The 21,468-nt window shown below is 44.4% G+C and overlaps 2 protein-coding genes across 9 annotated transcripts in view; both read right to left on the bottom strand.

The window, feature by feature from the left end:
- Positions 1-696: 696 nt before the first annotated feature.
- On the bottom strand, positions 697-8,589 carry LOC139531831 (leukocyte elastase inhibitor-like). 2 transcript variants are annotated; one of them, XM_071328712.1, is made up of 8 exons: positions 8,196-8,585; positions 5,420-5,618; positions 4,038-4,130; positions 3,068-3,208; positions 2,622-2,739; positions 2,252-2,394; positions 1,723-1,890; positions 697-1,508 (listed from the first exon to the last, which is right to left on the bottom strand). In XM_071328712.1, the coding sequence occupies exons 2-8, from the start codon at positions 5,585-5,587 to the stop codon at positions 1,104-1,106; spliced, it is 1,236 nt and encodes a 411-aa protein (XP_071184813.1). In that variant the 5' UTR covers positions 5,588-5,618; positions 8,196-8,585; the 3' UTR covers positions 697-1,103. The 2 variants fall into 2 exon arrangements, with proteins under 2 accessions (XP_071184813.1, XP_071184814.1); XM_071328713.1 differs by lacking the exon at positions 4,038-4,130 and having other exon boundaries at positions 8,196-8,589.
- A 117-nt stretch (positions 8,590-8,706) lies between these two features.
- LOC139531830 (zinc finger CCHC domain-containing protein 2-like) overlaps positions 8,707-21,468 on the bottom strand; it is a 69,455-nt gene continuing 56,693 nt past the window's right edge. For 3 of the 7 annotated variants that reach the window (XM_071328704.1, XM_071328709.1, XM_071328705.1), the window contains exons 7-14: positions 19,677-19,748; positions 18,654-18,714; positions 18,165-18,309; positions 15,545-15,615; positions 14,646-14,743; positions 14,201-14,344; positions 12,501-14,033; positions 8,707-11,913 (exon numbers count right to left, since the gene is read on the bottom strand). In XM_071328704.1, coding sequence (XP_071184805.1) covers positions 11,852-11,913; positions 12,501-14,033; positions 14,201-14,344; positions 14,646-14,743; positions 15,545-15,615; positions 18,165-18,309; positions 18,654-18,714; positions 19,677-19,748 — 2,186 coding nt within the window. In that variant the 3' untranslated portion in view covers positions 8,707-11,851. The remainder of the gene's footprint in view (positions 11,914-12,500; positions 14,034-14,200; positions 14,345-14,645; positions 14,744-15,544; positions 15,616-18,164; positions 18,310-18,653; positions 18,715-19,676; positions 19,749-21,468) is intronic. The other 4 variants (XM_071328706.1, XM_071328710.1, XM_071328711.1 and 1 more) reach the window with 3 other exon arrangements.

The raw sequence follows: 21,468 nt of genomic DNA, 5'->3' as shown, positions 1-21,468 counted from the left end.
CCCAGCTGCATGGGTGCCACCACAGACACAGTGTTTTCTCTACTCCTAACTGTACACTCCCTCTGACTATGCCCATCTGCATGTTTATCACATCATGGGATCTCCATTCTACATACTGCTGCAACATGTCCGAATCCTTGGCATCTAAAACACCGTAGCGTTTTCGGAACATAGGCCCTCACAGTATAGCAAATATAACCTAATATGACTTTATCAGCTAGAAACTCTGTGTCAAAGCTTAACAAGACAGACAGGGTATTCTCATTGTTGCCATTGCCACCCCGTCTATGTCTCACCAAACGGCGGGTGTCACAAACACCAGGAATATTATTTTTTAAATTTGATTCACTACACTCAATCCTACCCCACTAATCACCGATTTGAGCGGCGCCCTGTTCCGGAGAGCAAACCACGCCACCACTCTTTCCAAAAATCTCATTCCCACTGGGGGGTCTACAAACCTAACATATGGAATTCTGTCTATGCTTGGCTCCATTCCATTTTATTTTTTATCCTGAACAACTCCTCAGTCCTTAACAATTACAAGCTTATCTGTATTACAATATGGCTGACCAGTGGCTTCAAAGCCTCTCATTGGCCAATACATAGCATCAGCAATCCAGGGTTTATATACATCATTGGTTAAGACACCCGTGCATGTGCACACACAGGAAATGACACACACACACACACCCACACACTTATCATATCTTTATTTCCTGTAAACTTTCATATAGTTGCTTAATTTGAAAAGAAAACACCAGTATAGTATCAGAAGACTAGGAGAGTTAATTATCAGAACACAAAATAAAAATATGTTTGAGGATAATTGCACTTCAGTGTGTTGAAGTAGGTGGAAAGTAGAGAAACATCATGATAAGGCAAAATGTGTTGTTCGTAACATCAGGCCAGTAAGAAATTCATTAAATTCCTCAAACCTAATTTCATCACAAATACACTTGACTCTTCAATTCTTTGGTAAGGCATTGACATCAAAGCATATAATCAAGCACACAGATGGGATATTGATGTAGCTGCTGCAGTATATACTATTAAAAGCCCTTCCTCCCTCCACATGGCATGTTCCATTTCCTATATAGCCCCTAAGGGGAGCAGTAGCGACCGTAGAACAGAACGCTCTGGGTGGGGTTGTGGCGGATGAAGAAGAGGAAGGGGTGGTCGGCGACAAATGTGGGCGTCCTCATGGCACAGCGCATCATCATGATGGCGGCCGTGGCGGCCGCTGCCTCCGTTCCCTCCTCGTTGACCTCCACGAAGGCCTTGTGAATCACCTTGGACAGCACCAGGTCGTCGTCGGGCGACATGCCCGAGAAGTCGCTTTTGGAGTGGTCGAAGGCGTCCGTCATGCCCATGCTGACCAGCAAGTCCTTCAGGTCCAGGCTCTCCTCCAGCTTGAACTTGGGCAGGCCCACCTGAACCTCCACCGTGTCCATCATGTCAGGCCTGGTCCACTCCACAAGGTTCTTGTAAGTCAGCTCCTTCTCTAGCTGCGTTGTGTGTGTGTGTGTGTGTGTGTGTGTGTGTGTGTGTGTGTGTGTGTGGGAGGGGGGGTCAGGAGACAAAGTCAAGACATTGACACTTATTTCGGTGTGAGCTAACCCTATAACTAGCTTTCTAATTCAAGTTAACTTTATACTCCATGTGTATTGTGTTGGCCACAAAACCCATCTTGTTGAATGTAAGTGAGTAAGTGAGTCCTACCTTCTTCAGACCAGTGGTGTCATCCTCCATCTCATTAGGTAGCATGATGAGCATGCTCAGTTCATTCCCTACGTAGGGTAGCTCCAGAATCTGGCAGTTGGCCTCTGGGATGAAGGTCAGGGGGAACTTGGCCTTCTGATGCATCATTTTCACTGGCTTACTCTCATTCTGTAGTCAATGAAAGGAAGGTAGGGAGTCACCCACTATTTTGTTAACAGTTGCCTTCTTGTGTGTAATTTGTGACTACAAGGCATTTTCACCATTGTAGCAAAGGTTACTCACCGTTACTCATGAAAGTGAAGCAAGCTAGAACATTACTCTCACAAAAGACTCAGAAGGGATGACTGGAACCGACTACAGCAACAGTTCAGTGGAAGTCAGATCTTTTCTTTAGAAGCGCTACTCTAAAGTGGTGTAACTACACATTCATTGCACAAACGGACACATCAGAGAAAAATGAATGAAAAGCCACTCCTCAGATCTTGTCGGGAATTCGTTCTACATGTTAAGCCGGTTGGGTAAACACTACCTTGTTCAATTTGAACAGGGCATCGCTGGTGCTGCTCTCTTTGAACTTCTTCTCCCAGTTGCCCTTGAAGTAGATGGCGTTCACCAACACTAGTCTGGTCAGTTGGTCGACAACCCCCTCCGCCAATAGGTTCTTGATTTTCTCTACAAAATACAGAGGCCATAGAAATTACAGAGGTGATGGTAACATTGTAATGAGGTGTAGTTACATAACAAACAGATACATCATGGACACATAATGGATTTTAAATCCATATGAACAAAATGTATGTGATCAATTCATCCTCAATCCAGTCCCTTTGATTTTTACACCGAATTTGAGAATATTAATACTATTGTGCACATGGAGACAGCTTGCGGCATCTAATCACCTGCGGTCTGCTTCTCCACCCAGGCGTTAATGTTCTGTCTGGCAGTCTCCGCATTGGACTTGAAGTCCACAGCCTCCAGCTCGGCATTGTAGTGCTTCTTGGTGTCGCCGAGGAAAGTCTGTCACATTTACCAGAGACACAAAAATCAACACAGTCAATATCCTTGCTTTATCAAACCCTAAGTACCTAAAATAGTGTCTAGTCTACAATGATGTACAGTATAATTGTTTGTACAGTATAATGATAGCATTTTGCAGGATATTCTATCCATTATCTTTTTGTTGACAACTCTCTTCGTCATAAGGCTCTGTTCCAACGTGTAATGAAATGCATAATGACCTTTAACCTAACACACTGTGATTCATTAGTGTCAATTCAGATTGAGCAAAAATATCTAAATCTTACACACACTTTCTCCACCCACTGTGTAAACAATAGGGCTTTACCTGAACAAACTGGTAAGACTGCTCGCCGTACAGGCGATTGGCCAGGCTCAGTGCGTACGGGGCTCCCTTCTTGTTCAGTTCACTCATGAGTTTGTTGAAGCCGACATGGACGTTATCCGTAGCTTTGTGGAGGTGCAGGCACTGCAGACAGGATTAAAAAAAAATAACATTTACAAAATGTGACATTGTGGTAGCATCTTCCTGTGGCATCCATGACATGCAAACCCCTAGCCGAAACACGACTCGTACGTTTTTCGGCTAGCAAACAAACCCGCCATTGTTTACTGTATTCATCCACCACATCACCAAATAAAGAAATGTTTTCAGGAAAAATATGTTTTCAGGAAAGTGTCAACATTGAAATGCATCCAAACAGCATAACTTGTCATTTTGACATTTGGTGGTTGGACATGACCAGCACAGATTACGTTCATGTTGCTCGCAAAGTGGTTAAGGAATTCTTTGTATGTGTGTGACCAGACTTTCCTGTTTATATTTCCGTTTTCAGACGGCAGCTTATCAAGGGTTATGAAAAATATAGATAAAAGAATATGCTTGTGTTCCCTCAAGTCCCAAATGTGACTACTACATTGTGTACATAGGCTATAAAATGATTTGTGTATGGGGCTTATATCCCTTCACAAATGTACTGTAAATAAACCACATAGACGACAGAAAACGCAGACCCCACAACAAGGCTATCCAAACTTTTTCCTGGAGAGCTACGTGCTGTAGGTTTTCGCTTCAACGAAAGATAAGCTTAATCAAGTTAGATACATCTCGGGATAGAGCGAAAACCTACTAGAGAGTAGCGCTCCAGGAACAGGGTTGAAGAGCCCTGCCCCACACCAATAGTAGTACCTTGTTCCCACCAAATGGTTACCTCACCAACAGCCCAATGTTATCTGGCAGCAAGCTCTCTTTGAACCCCCTGGGTTACCCATTCCTTATTATATACTTATATTAGCACCTTCAGAGCCAGCGGAAGCTGGGGCTTTTGTACTTGCTGGAGTAGTCCTGGGTCAGCCTTTTTAGATTTGTCTGCTTTGACAAAGCAGAGGACCTAGTGGACGTCAGTATGACAATTGGTTATCATTTTTGAACAGCATAGATGTGGGAAGTGGGTGGAATACAACATTGTGTGTGTGCGTGTGGCTGGCGAGCTGCGTAGGTTCCAGAAATAATCCTTCAAAACGTAATGTAGGGCGGTAAATTAAGGCCGTTGAGTCCTTAACAGGTAAAGAAATTGAGACCACCCCTATCATATTTGTTCTGTGAAGATTGCTCAATTTTTTTTTAATATCCTTTATTTAACTAGGCAAGTCAGATTGCTCAATAGGAAGGTGTGCATTCTTGTCCCACCCTTGTGTACCCTAGACTCGCCCTTTTTATGACTTCAACTCTACATTGCTGCTATTTCATCACTACCTACATGTTCAGTATCATGCAGAAAGGCTTTTTCACATTGGACAATACATTCCATGGCTATTATAATAAATATTCTGGCTGACAGCTAAATGGAGGTTGTACAAATTAGACTTAGTTTAGATAGTCTACTCTTATGTATTATCAGGGCCTCGCCCCCTGATTATTGACTGTACGTTTGTTTATTCCATGTGTAACTCTGTTGTCGCATTGCTTTGCTTTATCTTGGCCAGGTCACAGTTGTAAATGAGAACTTGTTCTCAATTGGCCAAACCTGGTTAAATAAAGGTGCAATAAAGAAAAAAATCCCAAGACAACATAAACTCTTATCTGGCACCTACATGTCTACTAGCTGTACACAGATAATGGGAACCGAGAGACTGATAAGAAGGATTACTTTATTGCTCTCCATGTTGCCACAGTAACAGTAGGGCTGTACTCAAATAAAGCCTAATCTGCTGACTAAAAGGAAGCCTTCTGTGAATCGTCATGGATAGGCTACCCATTTGTCAGCCACACCCTTTCCTATTCATCTCAGAAACACTGGAAAGGTTTTTCACAGGGGTTAAGGGAGAAGCTATAGTCAATTTAGGTGGAGAATTGCAACTTGAAATAAATTGCCATGTGCATGTGACTACATAAAAAATCCAATCTAGCCTTGATGCAAGTTTACATTAGACAGGATAATGACAAAAAGTAAAGGCTACATTATCCAACCTTTGTCGATAGTGACTAGTCCAGCAAACTATTTTATGAAATATATCTGTATTCATTCCGGTACCATTGTGCTGTCCGTGCATACTAATCAGGCTAATCAACAGAAGTATAGTTGGATAAGAGATGAATGTGTGAGAGTAAGATGATTATGTTTGAGTGTATGTGTTTTTGGATGGACGGGATCCCCCAAAATGGTTTACACTGACTCACCTCTGACATCTGGGTAGCAGTGTTACCTCTGGCTCCCAGGGACACCATGGCCAGGGCAGAGTAGATGCTGAGAGGGGAGTAGAAGACATTGCCTGTTTTGTTGTGCTCTGTGATCTTCTTGAACAGCTCCAGAGAGAAATTGGTGTTGGCCACAGACACTGATGCCATTGTAACAGGTGGGAAAGGCAGGCTGGCAGAGCTTTGGAAGAAAGGTTAAGAAGTTAGTGTCCGTGGGCACTGGGTTTAAAACTTCATTGTAACAGAGCAGTCATATACAGTAGCCTATATACAATGACATGCAATTATCGCGAGAGCCATCTTGGGCTGATGCGAAAGAAAAAGTAGGCTAAAGAACATAGAATTAATGTAGTCTAGCTAGCAGTCTGATTAATCAGGCTGTATAATACACAATTAATTGGTATATACAGCCTGAAACTAATGCCTGCAAAATTTTGTAAATGTACCTTACAAGCCAGAATGTTGAATCAAGTTACATTTAAACACACTCTATTAACAATTACTTGTGTATTACAGCCTGATTAAATCTTGAATGAGTATGTACATCAGTGGTGTGCGGGTCAGTTGTTTTGTTCGCCCGCAATTGCTAATAACCCATCTGCAACCGCCCGACTACACACAGTGTACAAAACAATAGGAACACTTTCCTAATATGGACTTGCACCCCCCTTTTCCCCTCAGAACAGCCTCAATTCATTGGGGCATGGACAACAAGGTGTCAAGAGTTCCACAGGGATGCTGGCCCATGTTGACTCCAATGCTTCCCACAGTGTCAAGTTGGTTGGATGCCCTTTGGGCGGTGGACCATTCTTGATACACACAGGAAACTGTTGAACATGAAAAACCCAGCAGCGTTGCAGTTCTTGACACACTCAAACCGGTGGGCCTGGCACCTACTACCATACCCCGTTCAAAGGCACTTAAATCTTTTGTCTTGCCCATTCACCCTCTGAATGGCACACATACACAGTCCAGGTCTCAATTGTATCAAGGCCTACAAATCCTTCAACCTGCCTCCCCTTCATCCTCACTGATTTAAAGTGGATTGAACAGGTGACATCAATAAGAGATCATAGCTTTCACCTGAATTCACCTGGTTAGTGTTATGGAAAGAGTAGGTGTTCCTAATGTTTTGTACAGACAGTATTTGATAAAGTGAAAATCAGATGCCCACAACCGACCCTAACCAGTTTATAGAAAATGGTCTGTCGGCTACTGTCAGACGCCGGAACGATTTCTTGACAGGGGATGCATTTTTGTTTTTGTCTGAGTTAGATATGTTTCTGCTTATAATTTTCAACATTTTGGTAGGCTATTTGTTAGTCAACTTGTCTATTATTATTATATACTTGCATCTTATTTTGGTCATTAGATTAATAGCCTATTTGTTGCCCTAGAAAACGAAACCTTTGCTCACCAGAATGTCATAAATCGACAGGCAAATCTGCTTCTTTTACAGAGCAAAGACATTTAAGGATTGGGGAGAAAATGACGACGCTAATGTTCTCTGGGTGTCACCGAGTAGACTGATACCCCATGTCATTGATCCACAATCCATAAGTAAGGCTGTACAGTGAAATAAGTATGACCCCAATGCAATTCTAAAGTATAATACATCCAGTGTAATTTCACTTAGCATGATCTATTCAATTATGGCATAATTCTACTATTTGTATTCATTTGCATCACTGTCAATGACATACTTTTATTTTGAAGGCTAAACGCAAAGCCCACTATTCTATTGTGGCTAATCCTTATTGTGGCTAGCTTCACATAGATGGGTCCGACCATCATTCATCAAATAACATTTATTTTTATTTTTATATATATATATATATATTTTTTTTTATAAATGAGGGTTATTTTAGATGATGAAACCTAGCTATAGTTGGGTAGCTAACTATAGCTACTGAAACAGATTGTCGTTTTGCTTAAATGTAAATGTAAATGTAAATGCTATGTTTTTTGGGAAGAACATTGTTTGCATCCATGAGCTAGCTAGCTTTTTTTTAAATGACCAGCACTGTAGGTGAGCGAGACAACTTTACCAGCATCATAGCATACGTAGCGATGAATCGTTGGGGACATATGAAATACGAGTGATAGTGTAATCAATGTGTAATAACTACGTAAATTAATGACGCGTTATTTATAAGTATGTGACGGGCAGTCATATTCAGGTCCTGATTGGTCAACAAGCTTATTTGACACGCAAAGACCCATCCGCGTTCAATAAAATTTGGCCTCTGCCTGCCTCGTCAAGCGTCACACCCTCCATACCGAGTCTCCGACCAAGCATAAATTTGCTCTTACGCCAGTAGATATAAATTGCACAATAATTATACATTTATGGATTTTATAAGGTAGGCTAATGTTTTGTCTTTATTCAACCCGGCCGCGGAGTGAATATAAGCTCGGGGACTGCGGGTAGAGTCAACATAACAGTACATCATACATCATTACTTAGGGCTGGTTAAAGGAGTTTGAGTTGCCACTAGCCAGGCAAGATTAATCAGCTATCTAGTTAGCTAGCTACATTGATTAGAATGATCAATGTCCTGTCCTCTTTGATGTTACATTTATGGTGATAGCCAAACAAACAGCAGTTATTATGCTAAATAAGGATCACCAATTTAAAAAGTATAGTAATCGCAAACAACCTGCAAATCCGTTTATCAGAATGGCAAATGGCAACAGGGATAACAATAAATGAGTCAGTGCCTTTAGATTGAGAAAATATTGTATCGCAGCTACTCACCAATGAATGGTTATTTGTCAATGTCAGGTAGTTCTCTTTCTCTCTACAGCCAGGTGACTTCAGTGGGTGGTTTGCTACAGACAAGTTTCAGCTAACCATCTGAAATATGTAATTTACAAAGACAGACACGCCCTGGGGGGGGGGGGGGGGGTAGTCAGTAGTTACCACAGCCAGTCATTAACCCCACCTATTTCTACCATTTCTCTTCTTAAAAACTGATTTTAAACCTAACCCTAACGATAACCACACTTGATACCCTTATGCCAGACCTTAAATGAATACCAAAAATAACATTTTTGTTTTCACGATTTTTTACAATATAGCTAATTCTGACTTTATGGCTGTGGTGGGCTGTAAAAGTGCTCTTCCGCATTCCGCACTCTTCCGCATCAGCTGACTACTACGGCAATGCAAGTGGATAAAACTGTACTGTACTATGAAGTTCAAAGTACAAACAAACTACATAAAAGCCGTGTAGGACCTAATTACAACAGACAAATAAACAAGAATGTTGGGGCATTTTGTATTTATTGCTGTTAATTCCAGGATAACAGATCAACAATTTGCATAAAATCCAAATTCGTTCTAGAAATATATTTGACCTTTCCAGTACACTAAAATGTAGATATCAAAGAATACAGTAAACATACACCTTAAGGTAACAGTGAGTGTACCCTCTACAGTCCAGCATTTTTAACCATATATGTTCAACATGTACAACTGGCAGGTTCATATGTACAATTGTCCTCCGAGCTCACATGGTTCTTCAAATCATCCAGCCGATTAATGTAAAGTGGTCCACACATTTTCTTTCCTGTGTTCATGTCCAAGTTTGCCTCACTATTTTAAGTAATTGTAAGAAATCTCTGCTTACATCAAATCAAGCAGAAGAGATTTAGAGTACTTCACCGTTTGGTGGAAAGCTTTCACAAAATGTTTGGAGACAAACAGTACTAAGTGTGACTATTCATAAAAATGGACATAACTTCTCATATAAACAAACAAGTGTGTACTGTAAGTGTAATATGCCTATACGTAATTTTAATGTGTAGACCACAAAGCTTAAACAGACTCGAAAGAGCTCTAAATGATTGACAATTATCTCAAGGGATATGCTGTCTGAGAAGGCCAGGGATTGACATTGAAGCATGAAACGCACTTTCCCATCGGGCAAGTCGGGAGTATTTTTTGGTTGCCCAAAGATTATGCTCACTTGCCCGAAAATGTAAATGGTCTATTTACAGGCAGTAAGTAAGTGCCACATATTGCCTGCCTTTCACCTACACATAGGAATCAGAAAGATTGATTGAATTCTTTCTATTTTGGAATAATTATTCTATTTCGTACATCAGTTAAAAAAAATTCTCAGAGAAGGCTCAACTTGCCCAACAGAAATACATTGTTTAATAAGTGAAAGACAGACAATGGGGAGGAAATGGAAAGATCAGATTTTGGCTACTGGAATTCTTTGCAGTTTGGTTGTTTTCACACACACACACACACACACACAACAAAAATAACCAGCCCTATGGGGCAACCCCAGAGCAGGCTCAACTAGCTTGACTGATCAGTTCACTTTCCCCAGGCAATATGGCAACCCTTAATGTCAATCCCTGGAAGGCTACCAATCCTGATATCCAATAAACTCCAGTCAGACACTTCCATTAGTGTTCACACTTTTCATTTTCATACTCCACATGAAAACATCAATTTATAGTGTGTATGTGCATCAATTTGAGTACATTTACCAATGTACAAACAACATGCCTTACAGTTAGATCTCACTGCTGCATTGAAGGAAGAATAAACATATTGACTGTGTAGGTAGGCTACATGACATCTGCCTTTGCCACCAGTCTTTTAGAAATGGCTAAAGAAAAAAAGTAATTTTCAGAGTTATCAATGATAGTATTATCCCTCCTAACCACTGATGCTTCACATGGCACCACCTTGTGGCTCGACTCTGCAGTGCAACATTTCCAAGAGAATACTGGATGGAGGGACAGCAGTGTAGCAAGGTATAGAGCTTCACTGCTGCAATAACATCTGTCTCTAGGTTTGATTTAGGACTGTTTCAGTGCACTTGAGAGACTTCAGAATTCCTGGTAGCTATAGTGCATGTTACCAAAAATAAAAACACAGCAGCATTTAACTTCTACATGACAGACATGATGATTAAGAACGTCTTAATATGCGTTTCACATTATATCAAGTGGCAAATGCTTTAAGAATTTTCCCCCGATACTGCCAGATTCCTTAACATTAAGAAATTAAACATGTACATTCAAAAACACTGCAGCGAAAAAGAGAAAAATTATCTTCTTTTTTTTTTTACATTGACTTTTTTGTTGGTTTGCATTCATCTTTTGTAGCTGTACAGTTAAACAATAAAAATCCTAGTCGAATAACAATAAGGAGGTATAAATTTACCGTTATAAAAGACAAAGTATATGAAACTCTAATCGAGATCACGCAGGATCCCCATGTATTCTGAGAACAAAATAATTTTACGAAGCTCCCATACACATGGTGTCTTTTTAAAAATGTTTTCTAATAATATAAGAAATAAGTTAGTAAACATGAGCTGCTGTCTTGTGCCAGTCTTCAGTGCAAAATACCAAAAGCCACTGGGGGATTGGTGAAGGGGGGGGGGTATGCGTCTCTGGAAACGAGACAGCTTCACCCTCAGCTGTGATGGGGACGTTGGTGATGTCTCAGGCACAAGTACTTAGGACCCTCTTCGCACATGCTCGTTAAAAAGGTCAAACAAAAAATGAGAATAGCTAAATTTTCAATCAAATTGTCGACATATATTCAAGCGAATATTCAAAAATCTGCGTAAAGAAAATATGCACATTTTCCCACCAGAAGTGTGTTTCCACATCAGTGCATGATGACGCAGTACACACAAAATGAACTTTTTCACTTAAGTTTTCATGTACCAAATATAAATCTAAAGTTCAATGTGTTTCCATCGTGTTTTCAACTCTACTGATAGTTTTGTCACAAACTGTTGCGTTAAATAGAAAATGTGACTACTCTGGTCTTGGCACGTGTGCTCTAGCCAACAGCTCGCAGATACAGTGCGGGTAGGCTAGTCTACATGAAGAGATTATTATGGATAAGAGCGAGAATCTTTTTATTTGTTAAACGGCAGTCAAGCATCGATATTCATGTCACCAGAATCTGACCCTTGACATTTCTTGGAAAGGAGCATCAAGATCACCGTGCACTTTCACCACCCATCATAAGTTATTTCATCTGTAGCCTAATAAACTGCATGGTTTCCCCGAGTCATAGTGGGAGGACCACACACACCATATCATAGCGTGACTCCAAGTTTACTTCAATATGATGGTTATTATATCAATATTTGCACATAAAGGCGTTTCCATCGCATTTTACCGACACAAAAAGATCCCACCTTGTCTAGCGCTTAGCGTTTGTTTTGTCGACATTCGGAAAGCTTACCGACACATTTTCTGTTTCCATCAGGCCTGTCATTACATTTTTTATCCGACATGTACTTTACTCGTATAAAAAGGTTGGATGGAAACCTGGTTAATGACAGGGAAACATCAAGTGATGCTCTCTTGAAATGGAGGGGTCTCTTTGACCGCTCGTGACAAACAAGATGGCGGAACGAGAAGACATCTTCAGTCGGCGTTGTCTAGTGCTTCGGAAGAATGGGAAGCGGCGTACTTCAGCCGAAAGCCACCTGAAAAACAGAGAGGTGGGCGTCAGTTGAACAAATAAGAAACGGGAAACGATAAAAATAAACTCAGAGAAAGTAAGCAAAAAGACAAGGTTCCACTGAGATGTCTACAAATTCCCAACCTGCACCTAATCGTATCCTCTGCGTGACATGTGTGTCATGTCATTTGGTCTGTGTTTTTCATTTTTAACTGTTCTGCTGTGTTTTGTCTTTGCCCTGCTAACAGAGAGTTTGAGAGAAATGTCCACAGGTCTCCTGAGATGAGAGAGCCCTTTACAGCAGCTCCTGGCTCTAAATAAGTCCTGAAAATGGAAATGAAGGTGGCTAATAGTCTGTTTTTGGGGGGTAGGGGTTGGGGAAGGTTACTGCAAAGGTGTGCCTTCCCAAGCTTGATCAAGGGTGCCCTCTGTGTGGGTGGGTGTAGGTTACTGGTGTGTAAGAGAGAGATCGAGAGGGGTGGGGGGGGTCAGTCCTGAGGGCTGACCTCTACTTGGGAGGGAAGTATTGCAGGGGGGGCGGAGGGGGCCGTCCGAAGAGGCCAGCGGCCGCCCCTCCCCGCTCCACCCTGCCCCTGGCGGTGGCGTTATTACCTTGCTGTGTCGAGTCAATGGAGGGCTGTATGCAGTCCTGTGCGTAGTGGCCACTGACCCCACAGTTGTAGCACGAAACGTTGGCGTTCTTCTTGTTGACGCCGACTGCTACCCCCAGTGCACCTCCGCCTCCCGCCCCGGGCACCATGCCCACACTGGAGGGGTACATGTGCGGGTAGAAGCGGTTGTAGGGTGCCATCTGCTGGAGGCTGTAGCCTTGCTGTGTGCCCAGTAGGTGGTCAGAGTGGGAGTGGGGGTGCGTATGCAGCAGGGTCTGGCTGGCGAAGGGGACCGGGGTGGATGGGAAGAAGGGCAGCTGGGCCTGGCCGTTGCTCTGGGGGGGAGGCTGGCTGAGGTAGCTGCTGTTGCACAGGGACGTCAGCTGGAAGATGGGCGGCACACCGAACACCTGCCGCGGCGGCATCTGGTGGGGGAAGAAGAATGAAGGCGCTGTGTGGCTGTTGTTGCTGGTGCCGCAGCCTCCCCGGCAACCGCACGCCCCGCAGCACATGGGCTGTTGCTGGGGAGTCGCCTGCTGCTGCTGCTGTTGTTGCTGCTGTTGTTGTTGTGGTGGTTGCGCTTGTTTCTGGGCGACGAGGTTACTGGCACAGCTGGTGCTGTTGATGTAGGAGGTGGAGTCGCTCTGTGCCGTGCTGTGGGTGAGGGCAGGGCTGGGGCTGGGCACAGGACCGGGGTTGTGGGTGGGCACGGATGGGGGCACCACCGCCTGAACCTGTCCAGCTGTGGGCACTACCCCTATTCCGGCTACCCCTGTCCCCAGCGTTGCCATGATGGAGGTGGGGATGGGGGGCATGGTGTATGGAGAGGGCAGGCCTGAGGGAAGAGCCATGCCTGGGTGCTTGGCATAAGGGATGCTAGGCTCCCCTAGGGGTACAGAGGGGGTTAGGGGGTTGGCGGCAGGGTCGGGGTAGGCTGGCTGCAGAGGTGAGGCGTAGGGTGGGCCTTGGGCGATGACGCTGATGGCTCCAACCGGAGGGTGGTGGGCAGAGGAGGCGGTGACACCCTCGGAAGTGACAGTTGCCTTATGAGGGGCTGTTTTGAAGCGCTGGATTAGGGGCTGCAGGGCAGGGCTGCCAGGGGGGTGCAAGCCCAGGGTGGGGGAGCCAAACCCTGGAAGCAGCACAGGCACTGCACCAAGGGCATCCCTCTTTTCTGTGTCCCCTGGCACAGGAACTGGCACTGGGGTGGGCATGGGCTCTCGGAGGACCAGGGGCACCTGCATGATCAGTCCTCCTACAACCTTGTTGTCTACCAGGGCCGCTGCCACCTGAGGAGGAGGCAGGACTGGCAGAGAGGCATTGGCGGGCAGTGCTCCGTTGGGCAGTATGTATGGCAGGGGTTGCATAAAGGTGATGGGGGGAAAGTTGGGGATGGTCTCGGGGCAAAGGGGCTCCCCAGCAGGCTTGACAGAGGCCAGGGGGTGGATGGTGGGCAAGCCCCCCACTGCAACCTCCTGGCAGGGGAAGAAGGCGTCCGCTCTACCCTGGCTGCTAGAGTCGTCTGAGTGACTATCTGTATGAGAGAGAGAGAGAGAGAGAAAAAGAGAGAGAGAGAGAAAGAGAAAGAGAGAAAGAGAGAGAGAGAGAAAGAGAGAGAGAGCGCGCGAGAGAGAGGTCTTAGTGCTCCTGTCCTAAACAAGCACAAACTCTAATAATGGTGTGTGTGTGAGTGCGTGTCACCTTTGTCCTTCTCGTCCTCGCTGTCCAGGCTCTCTGGTCCATCGTGCTGGGGGCTGGAGGGGGAGCTGTAGCTCTCAGACGAGGTGTCTCCGTACACGTCCTGACTGGAGCCTCCGACTAGATGACCGTCTGGACACACACAACCTGAACATTAATGACACTACATTTAATTAAATATCCTTTGATTTAGATCAAATAAAACATGTGAAGGCATAAGTGTGCTAAGGCATTCAAATAAGCAGCTCAAAAGACTAAAAAGCTATGCCCAATAAACTTGTACAACACTGCTTTCTGTTGGTAAAATTAAGTTACTACAAGCCTCCATTTCACCCAGAAAACAAAAACACAATAATCTTTTTTATCCAAATAGCATTTGATAACATTTCAGAGTCGACTGGGACAGGAAGAAGACTGCAAGGGCAAATTCATTTCCATCGATTCCCACCTTTCCCTGTCGATTGTCGCGTTCGCTGAGAAGCCAGAGGCACTATGCTCCCGTTCGTCAAGTAGGCAGCTCTTCCTTCTCCTTTCTTCCCCTTTTCCCTGGAGGAGAGAGAGACAGGCGAGCGGTTAGTCACAAAAGATAAAGGAGGGAGGATAAGAGAAATTGAGGCCTGTGGCTTGTCACATTAGTTGGTAGCAGGAGGAGACAGCTCTGTTTCTAGAATGCTAGCTAGCGCAATGCTAAACCCTATAGCCCAAATAGAAATGTTTCTAATAAGTAGATAGGGAGGAAAACTCCTTTATTTGAAGTCTCTACTAGTTCTCAAAAGCGCCTGTAGCAGTTGTCTGCCTGGGTGCTTGGCAACCACCCTTTATGCAGACCAGAACTGTGACAAAAAAAAGGAAAACAGCTTACATATTAAACCATCTCTGGCTCAGCTGTTAGCATGCTAGCTAGCAAAATGCTATGCCTTCTCTGTCAGGCCCCATGGTGGGGGTTCATGAACTCAGTCACACTGTTTTAGCATTCGTTTCCCGAGCCTGTCGTACCTGTCATGGCCATGTTTGTCTGAGTGCTCAGTGCGTGCTCAGCACTTATCACAACGTAGCAACTGTATGTATGGTCAGCCGGCTCAGTGTTGAGGCAGTATGTCTGAATAGGGAAGTCTCTTAAATGTCAGTCAATGTTAGGACCCTTTTAGAAGGCGAGTGATGGTGACTGACTGTCTTGCGATGATAGATTATGAGCAGATTCAACCGTAAGTCAGGTTTGAATATTGATATAGGATGCATCCCAAATGGCACCCTTTTCCCTATATAGAGCACTACTTTTGACCAGAGCCCTATGGGACCTGGGCATAAATAATGCAAATAATGCACTATATAGGGAATAGTGATCACCTGTCTGGTCCCAGTGCTCGTGGCTTGCTCTTGGTGGCAGGGTGGCTGCTCCTCTTTTCACTGTCCTGATGCTGCAGACAGAGCAAAAACATATATTTAGACAACGGAACATTCAATGATACAAGCCTGCACACTCAGTTAGCTCTCAAGGAGGAGGGTTGGTATATCATGTTATATTCCTCATACAACCACAGGAGAAAAGAAATCTACAGACTGTGTCTTTAAAACCTATAGCTCCAACTATACCATGTGCCAGAGCAGGAATGCCATAGTGCTGCTGCCTGTTACACAACCCCTGTCACATGATGGGGGCCACATGAATGAGGCGGTGCTGGACACCGACCCAGAGCTATAGTGGGAGGGGTCAAAGGGCACAGCGCTTCACCCTGGCTAACGCTGATAGCAATCCTATTGCTGCTGAGCTAGACATGTTATTATTGCTGCTGAGGGCTGTGACCTTGGAGCGCACACACACACACACACACACACACACACACACACACACACACACACACACACACACACACACACACACACACACACACACACACACACACACACACACACACACACACACACACACACACACACTTGTATAACTAACCTTGTGGGGACACACAATTCAGTCCCATACTAAATCCCATTTTCCCTAAACCATAAACCTAACCCGTACCGTAACCTTAAACCTAACACTAGCTGCTAACCCTAAAACTAACACTAAATCCCCTAGAAATAGCATTTGACCTTGTGGGGACTAACAAAATGTCCCCAGTTGGTCAAATATTTGTTTATTTACTATTCTTGTGGGGACTTCTGGTCCCCAAAAGTATAGTTAAACATGTCCACACACACACATACACACCCACACAGGTATATGTGACCGATCGCCTTGATTCAAGAAGCAAAATTTGAAATATTTTTTTATTAATTTAACTAGGCAAGTCAGTTAAGAACAAATTCTTATTTACAATGACGGCCTACCCCAGCTAAACCTGAAAGACGCTACCAATTCTGCGCAGCCCTATGGGAATCCCAATCATGGCCGGATGTGATACAGCCTGGATTCGAACCAGGGACTGTATTGACTCTTGCACTGAGATGCAGTGCCTTAGACCGCTGCGCCACTCGGGAGCCCATTGGATAAAAGCAGAGACACAGAGCTACAAAATGGTATATCATACACTGCATTTGAGGAACAATGGGAAAGTAATTCTGCTCTGAAAGTTGATAAACTTGTAACCTCACTTTGAATGGCCGTTGAATGTTTTGGTACCTACTGGAGAGCTCTTCTTCCCATTCAGCATCATTCACACCCTCTTACGCTTTAACTCCACCAATCTCTTTAAGGGTTGATCCGAGCAACAGCAGTTAAGCATCCAAGCTAACTGACTAACAGTTGTCGCAGTGCTATTCTATTAAAATTAGTATTTTGTTAAGACGTGTAGCTAGCTAGCTAAACAATGAAACATAATCACGACTCATGACATTACTACCCTGCATGAATCTGCAGGTATCTAACCAACCAGGTTCAATGTTAGCTAGCTAACATTTGGCTATAACAAGCAAAGCAAATGACTATGTAAAAATTAGAAACGTGTAATATCTGAAAATGTAGCTAGCTAGACTATCTTACCAGTGGTCTGAAATCGGAGTAGATAGCCAGAGCGAATTTACCAGCTAACGTTACGTCTATCAACATTTCTATTGAAATGGATACTTGCATAGGAGTCTTTTGTTAAGACATGTAGCTAGCTAGCTAAACAATAAACCATAATCCCAACTCATGATGTTACCTCCCTATTGACATGATAAGATCTTATAAATAATAAATGTGATTCCCGATGCCACGGAGATTGTGGCCTACGGTTCTGGATAGAGCCTAGGAGGGAAATTGTCCCACATAGGTAGTAAAAACGTTTTAACAAAATGTTTTTGGAGCATAAATCAGTATGCAGGCTGGCATTCTCCCTACAGAGAGAATGTAACATGTCTGGCATTGAATGAAAAACATCAATGCTAGGGCAGTGAGCAAAGTAATCCTATCTATACTATGTCAATAACTATGTGAAGGGGAAGGCGTTTTTATTCTTTGGGGCCCTGTGTGTAATGATTCCTGAATGGACAAGCCCCCATTGTATAGGTTCCTTTGAGAAGCGCTGTGGAAAGAATGTGCTGGGTCAGTTGATTGCAAACATACTCTTGATTGATCTCACTAGGCCAAGAGAATAGTCCCCTGGCCCATGCCACACGGTTGTGGTGGGTGAAGAGTTGACTGTGTGTGGTACACACTTACACACGCAAAGATGCTCTCACACACGCTTATGTTGTTTATACGGAGCATCAGCCCTAATTTGGTCACTGACACTACAGGCTAAAGTGGAGCAGTGGAGCAATGTGTCAGCCATCTTGAAATGTAACATGTCTGCCTGGTCTAAATTAACTCCTTATGTACTGTACTGTATGTGCATACATTGTAAACAATGATACAAAACTATCTGAATAACAATGCCTCAATTGCTTAGCGTTAACTGTAAATTCATTTTTTTGGGGTCAAAAGTAGTGCACTATAAAGGGAATAGGGTGCCATTTGGGATGTAGCCTTGTTTTCCGTCTGTCTCACCTGCTCTGGGCCCAGCCCCCCAGAGGTGTCTTGGTTGGGTTTGAGCGTACAGCTCTTCCTCCTCCAGTCTGTCAGGCCGTTGTGCTCCGAGCCGTGGGGCCCCCTCCGACTGCTCTCCCCCTGGGAACTTTTGGCATTGGGAATGCTGGGAAAAGGAGAGGCGGAATGAGAATAATTTTCATGTCTTTCATCAGAAACAAAACTATTGGCACTTGTGTAGATCTGCACTGGGGTGGTAGGTGCTACTCATTTGAAGGAGGAGTCACTCCTAACCACAGATCTAGGATTAGGTTACGCTACCCTCATTCCAAACCTTATTCATTAGGTGGGGAGATAGACATCTGACTCTTGACTGGTAAAACACTTCAGGAGAGCAGTCACGTGTGTTTGCAAGGTGGAGGTCTTGGGTTCGAGCCTCGGTGTGAGGAAAGCGGTACTTGTTAAGCAGGCTACGTGACGTCTGTTACATTAAGACAATAGGGTGCTTACTTAAGGCTGGGGCTCTTGCTGCCATCTTTCTTCCGGTGCCCCTGAATGTACGGCTCCAAATCTGAAGGGTAGAGACATTTATTTATTCATTCATCTTTAGTTGACAGGAACAATACGAATTAAAATCAACTTTTCAGTTCACATCAAAACTCATTTCCATCTTTATTTATCAGTCAGTAGCAACAGGTTTTTCTGTGCTGTCCTCAGTGAGGTACGTTGTAATGCTTTATGACATAAGTTATTATACTAATAGGACATTAATTGGTTTAGCTAAGCCTGCAGTGAGTGTATGCACTGTGGCCTGTGACTAGCCTGTGAGCCCAGTGCACGGACAACGGGCAAAATATAGCCTCGAAATGCAAGGGATGGAAGAGAGAGAGAGTAAGAGCGACAGAGAGAAGAGCCAGAGGGTGAGAGACAGAGATAGATAGTCAGAGAGAGAAAGAAAGAGAGCCCAGGCTTTCCGAGCACCCGACCAAAATAAACAGAAGTTAGCGACATAGCGCTACTTGTCTGTCCTGGAGTACAGGACTTCCTCTCCTGCCCTGCCGAGCCAGAGAAAGAATCCTGTGCATTCCTCCCTTCCCCTCCCCCTGCTCAGTTTAAACTAAATGAATAGACACCTAAAACAGAGATGTGACGGAGTATAAGTGCCCTATATTTCTGGTTCACACATGGTTAGCTGGCGAGCTACGTGACATAACACCGGCTTTTTAACTGGAGTTTAGGAAAACCCTTGCGAGGAATAGTCTAGGCTAAAGGTATCTACAACAACCCTTCTTCAAATCAACAACTCTAACTTCTCTTCCTACCAGTTAAGGTGTTGGCTAACTGTCAAAACTTCTTAGTCTCCCAGAATACACTTCTTCTAGATTCCGCCTCTGAACTGGGGAGTAAACAGGGTTGGGATGAGGGGAGTGGGCTTCAGGTTGACCTGGGTTAGGGGGTTAACCATGTTGGAATGAGTAGGGTGTAGGGTGAACAGGGTTTGGGAGTGAAGTAGGTTGGAGATGGGGTACTCACACACACCTTCCTCCTGGCTGGATGCCTCTGAGCAGTCCTCTTTGTATGGCTTCCGTAGGGCCACAGGGTTAACTGGAAAGAGGCACACACACACACACACACAGTCTAATTCCACTTATAACAACAATGTTATGACTTGGCCTCCCGAGTGGCGCAGCGGTCTAAAGCTTGAGGCGTCACTACAGGCCCGGGTTCGATCCCAGGCTGTGTCGCAGCCGGCCGCGACTGGGAGACCCATGAGGCGGCCGGGTTAGAGAAGGGTTTGGCAGGCCGGGATGTCCTTGTCCCATTGCGCTCTAGCGACTCGTGACGGGCTGGGCGGCGCACGCTGACTTCGGGCGCCAGTTATAAGGGTGTTTCCTCTGACACATCAGTGCGGCTGGCTTCCGGGTTAAGTGAGCAGTGTGTCAAGAAGCAGTGCGGCTTGGCGGGGTCGTGTTTCGGAGGATGCATGGCTCTCGACCTTTGCCTCTCCCGAGTCCGTATGGGAGTTGCAGTGATGGGACGAGACTGTAACTACCAATTGAATATCACGAAATTGGGGGAAGAAATGTCATGACTTGCCCAGTGGAAAACTGCTATTAGTTTAATGTGTACAATGACACATCAAGTCAGTCTTTTAGACAAAAGAGTCAGGCGGACCGCCATCACAAGTAGGGGAAGTCGAGCTAGGGGAAACACTGCTGTTAATCATGGAGCACCTGATCGGAGCCATCTCTCTATGCGATTTGTGTCACCCTCTGGGCCTTGTTGATCACTCAGCCCCTCTGTGTGGATCACTCTGCGGTGACACGGACACTCGATCGGGTCCCCTACACCTGCCTCTCCCACCTAGCTTGTCAGCCCTCTGCTGTCACCCGCCACCGGTCTCTCAGGTAGGGCAGGGTAACCCTATTCCCTATATAGGGCACTACTTTTGACCAGAGCCCATAGGGAAAAGGGAGTCATTTGGGACGTAGCCTCTGATGCCAGATGGCTTCAGTAGGAGACACAGTAGGGAGTGTAGGTATTGGCAAGAAAGTAGCATTGACAAGTCAGTCTGATGTCTCTGATATTAAAAGGGAAGTATGGGGAGAAATGCTTGTTTCCCATGCAGCTACATGATGCATAATCATTAACATATCCTATCCTTCATAAACAGTAATTCCATTGAAGTAAGTCACTAAGACATCTAGGCAACACTTTACTTTAAGCGGCAGGTAGCCTAGTGGTTAGAGCAAATAAGAACTTGTTCTTAACTGACTTGCCTAGTTAAATAAAAAATATTATTAGCAGTAACTGGTGCTGTTGGCCAATCAACAACTCCACACTCCCTCCATATCTCCTTTCCTCCCTCTCTTCCGCTCTCCCTTCATCCATCAATCTAGGGCTAGCTGGACCCTCTAATAAAATGTCCAGAGTTACTGATGCGTTTTGTTAGCACAAATCTAATTCTCCCTTCTTGTTTCCCCTCTATCCTGCTCTGAGGGTACAAAATGGAACCCATTTCATTTAGGTTGTGGAACATTTGCGCCTAATCCATTTTTTACAGCTGTTAAAGATTCGGCTGCTCAAAGGACGTTCCAAAAACAGCTAGGTTTATAATACAAAAGGTTGGAGAGGGGTAAAGGGACTGACATTTACACGATTAACCAAAAAGGGGAACATTTTGCATCAAATTGAGCCACATTAAAAGCTTTGAGTGCCTCCTCTGATCTAATGCTTCCTGTTATGGGGTTGCACAATTTATCCAACTGAGAATATGACGAAGACGGAGTCACAAATGGCAGCCTATTCCCCATATAAAACACTA

Source organism: Salvelinus alpinus, chromosome 10, assembly GCF_045679555.1.
Source record: "Salvelinus alpinus chromosome 10, SLU_Salpinus.1, whole genome shotgun sequence".
NCBI classification, from domain to species: domain Eukaryota; kingdom Metazoa; phylum Chordata; class Actinopteri; order Salmoniformes; family Salmonidae; genus Salvelinus; species Salvelinus alpinus.
The sequence above is the reverse complement of the archived record's forward strand: the minus strand, read 5'-3'. Positions and strand labels throughout refer to the sequence as shown.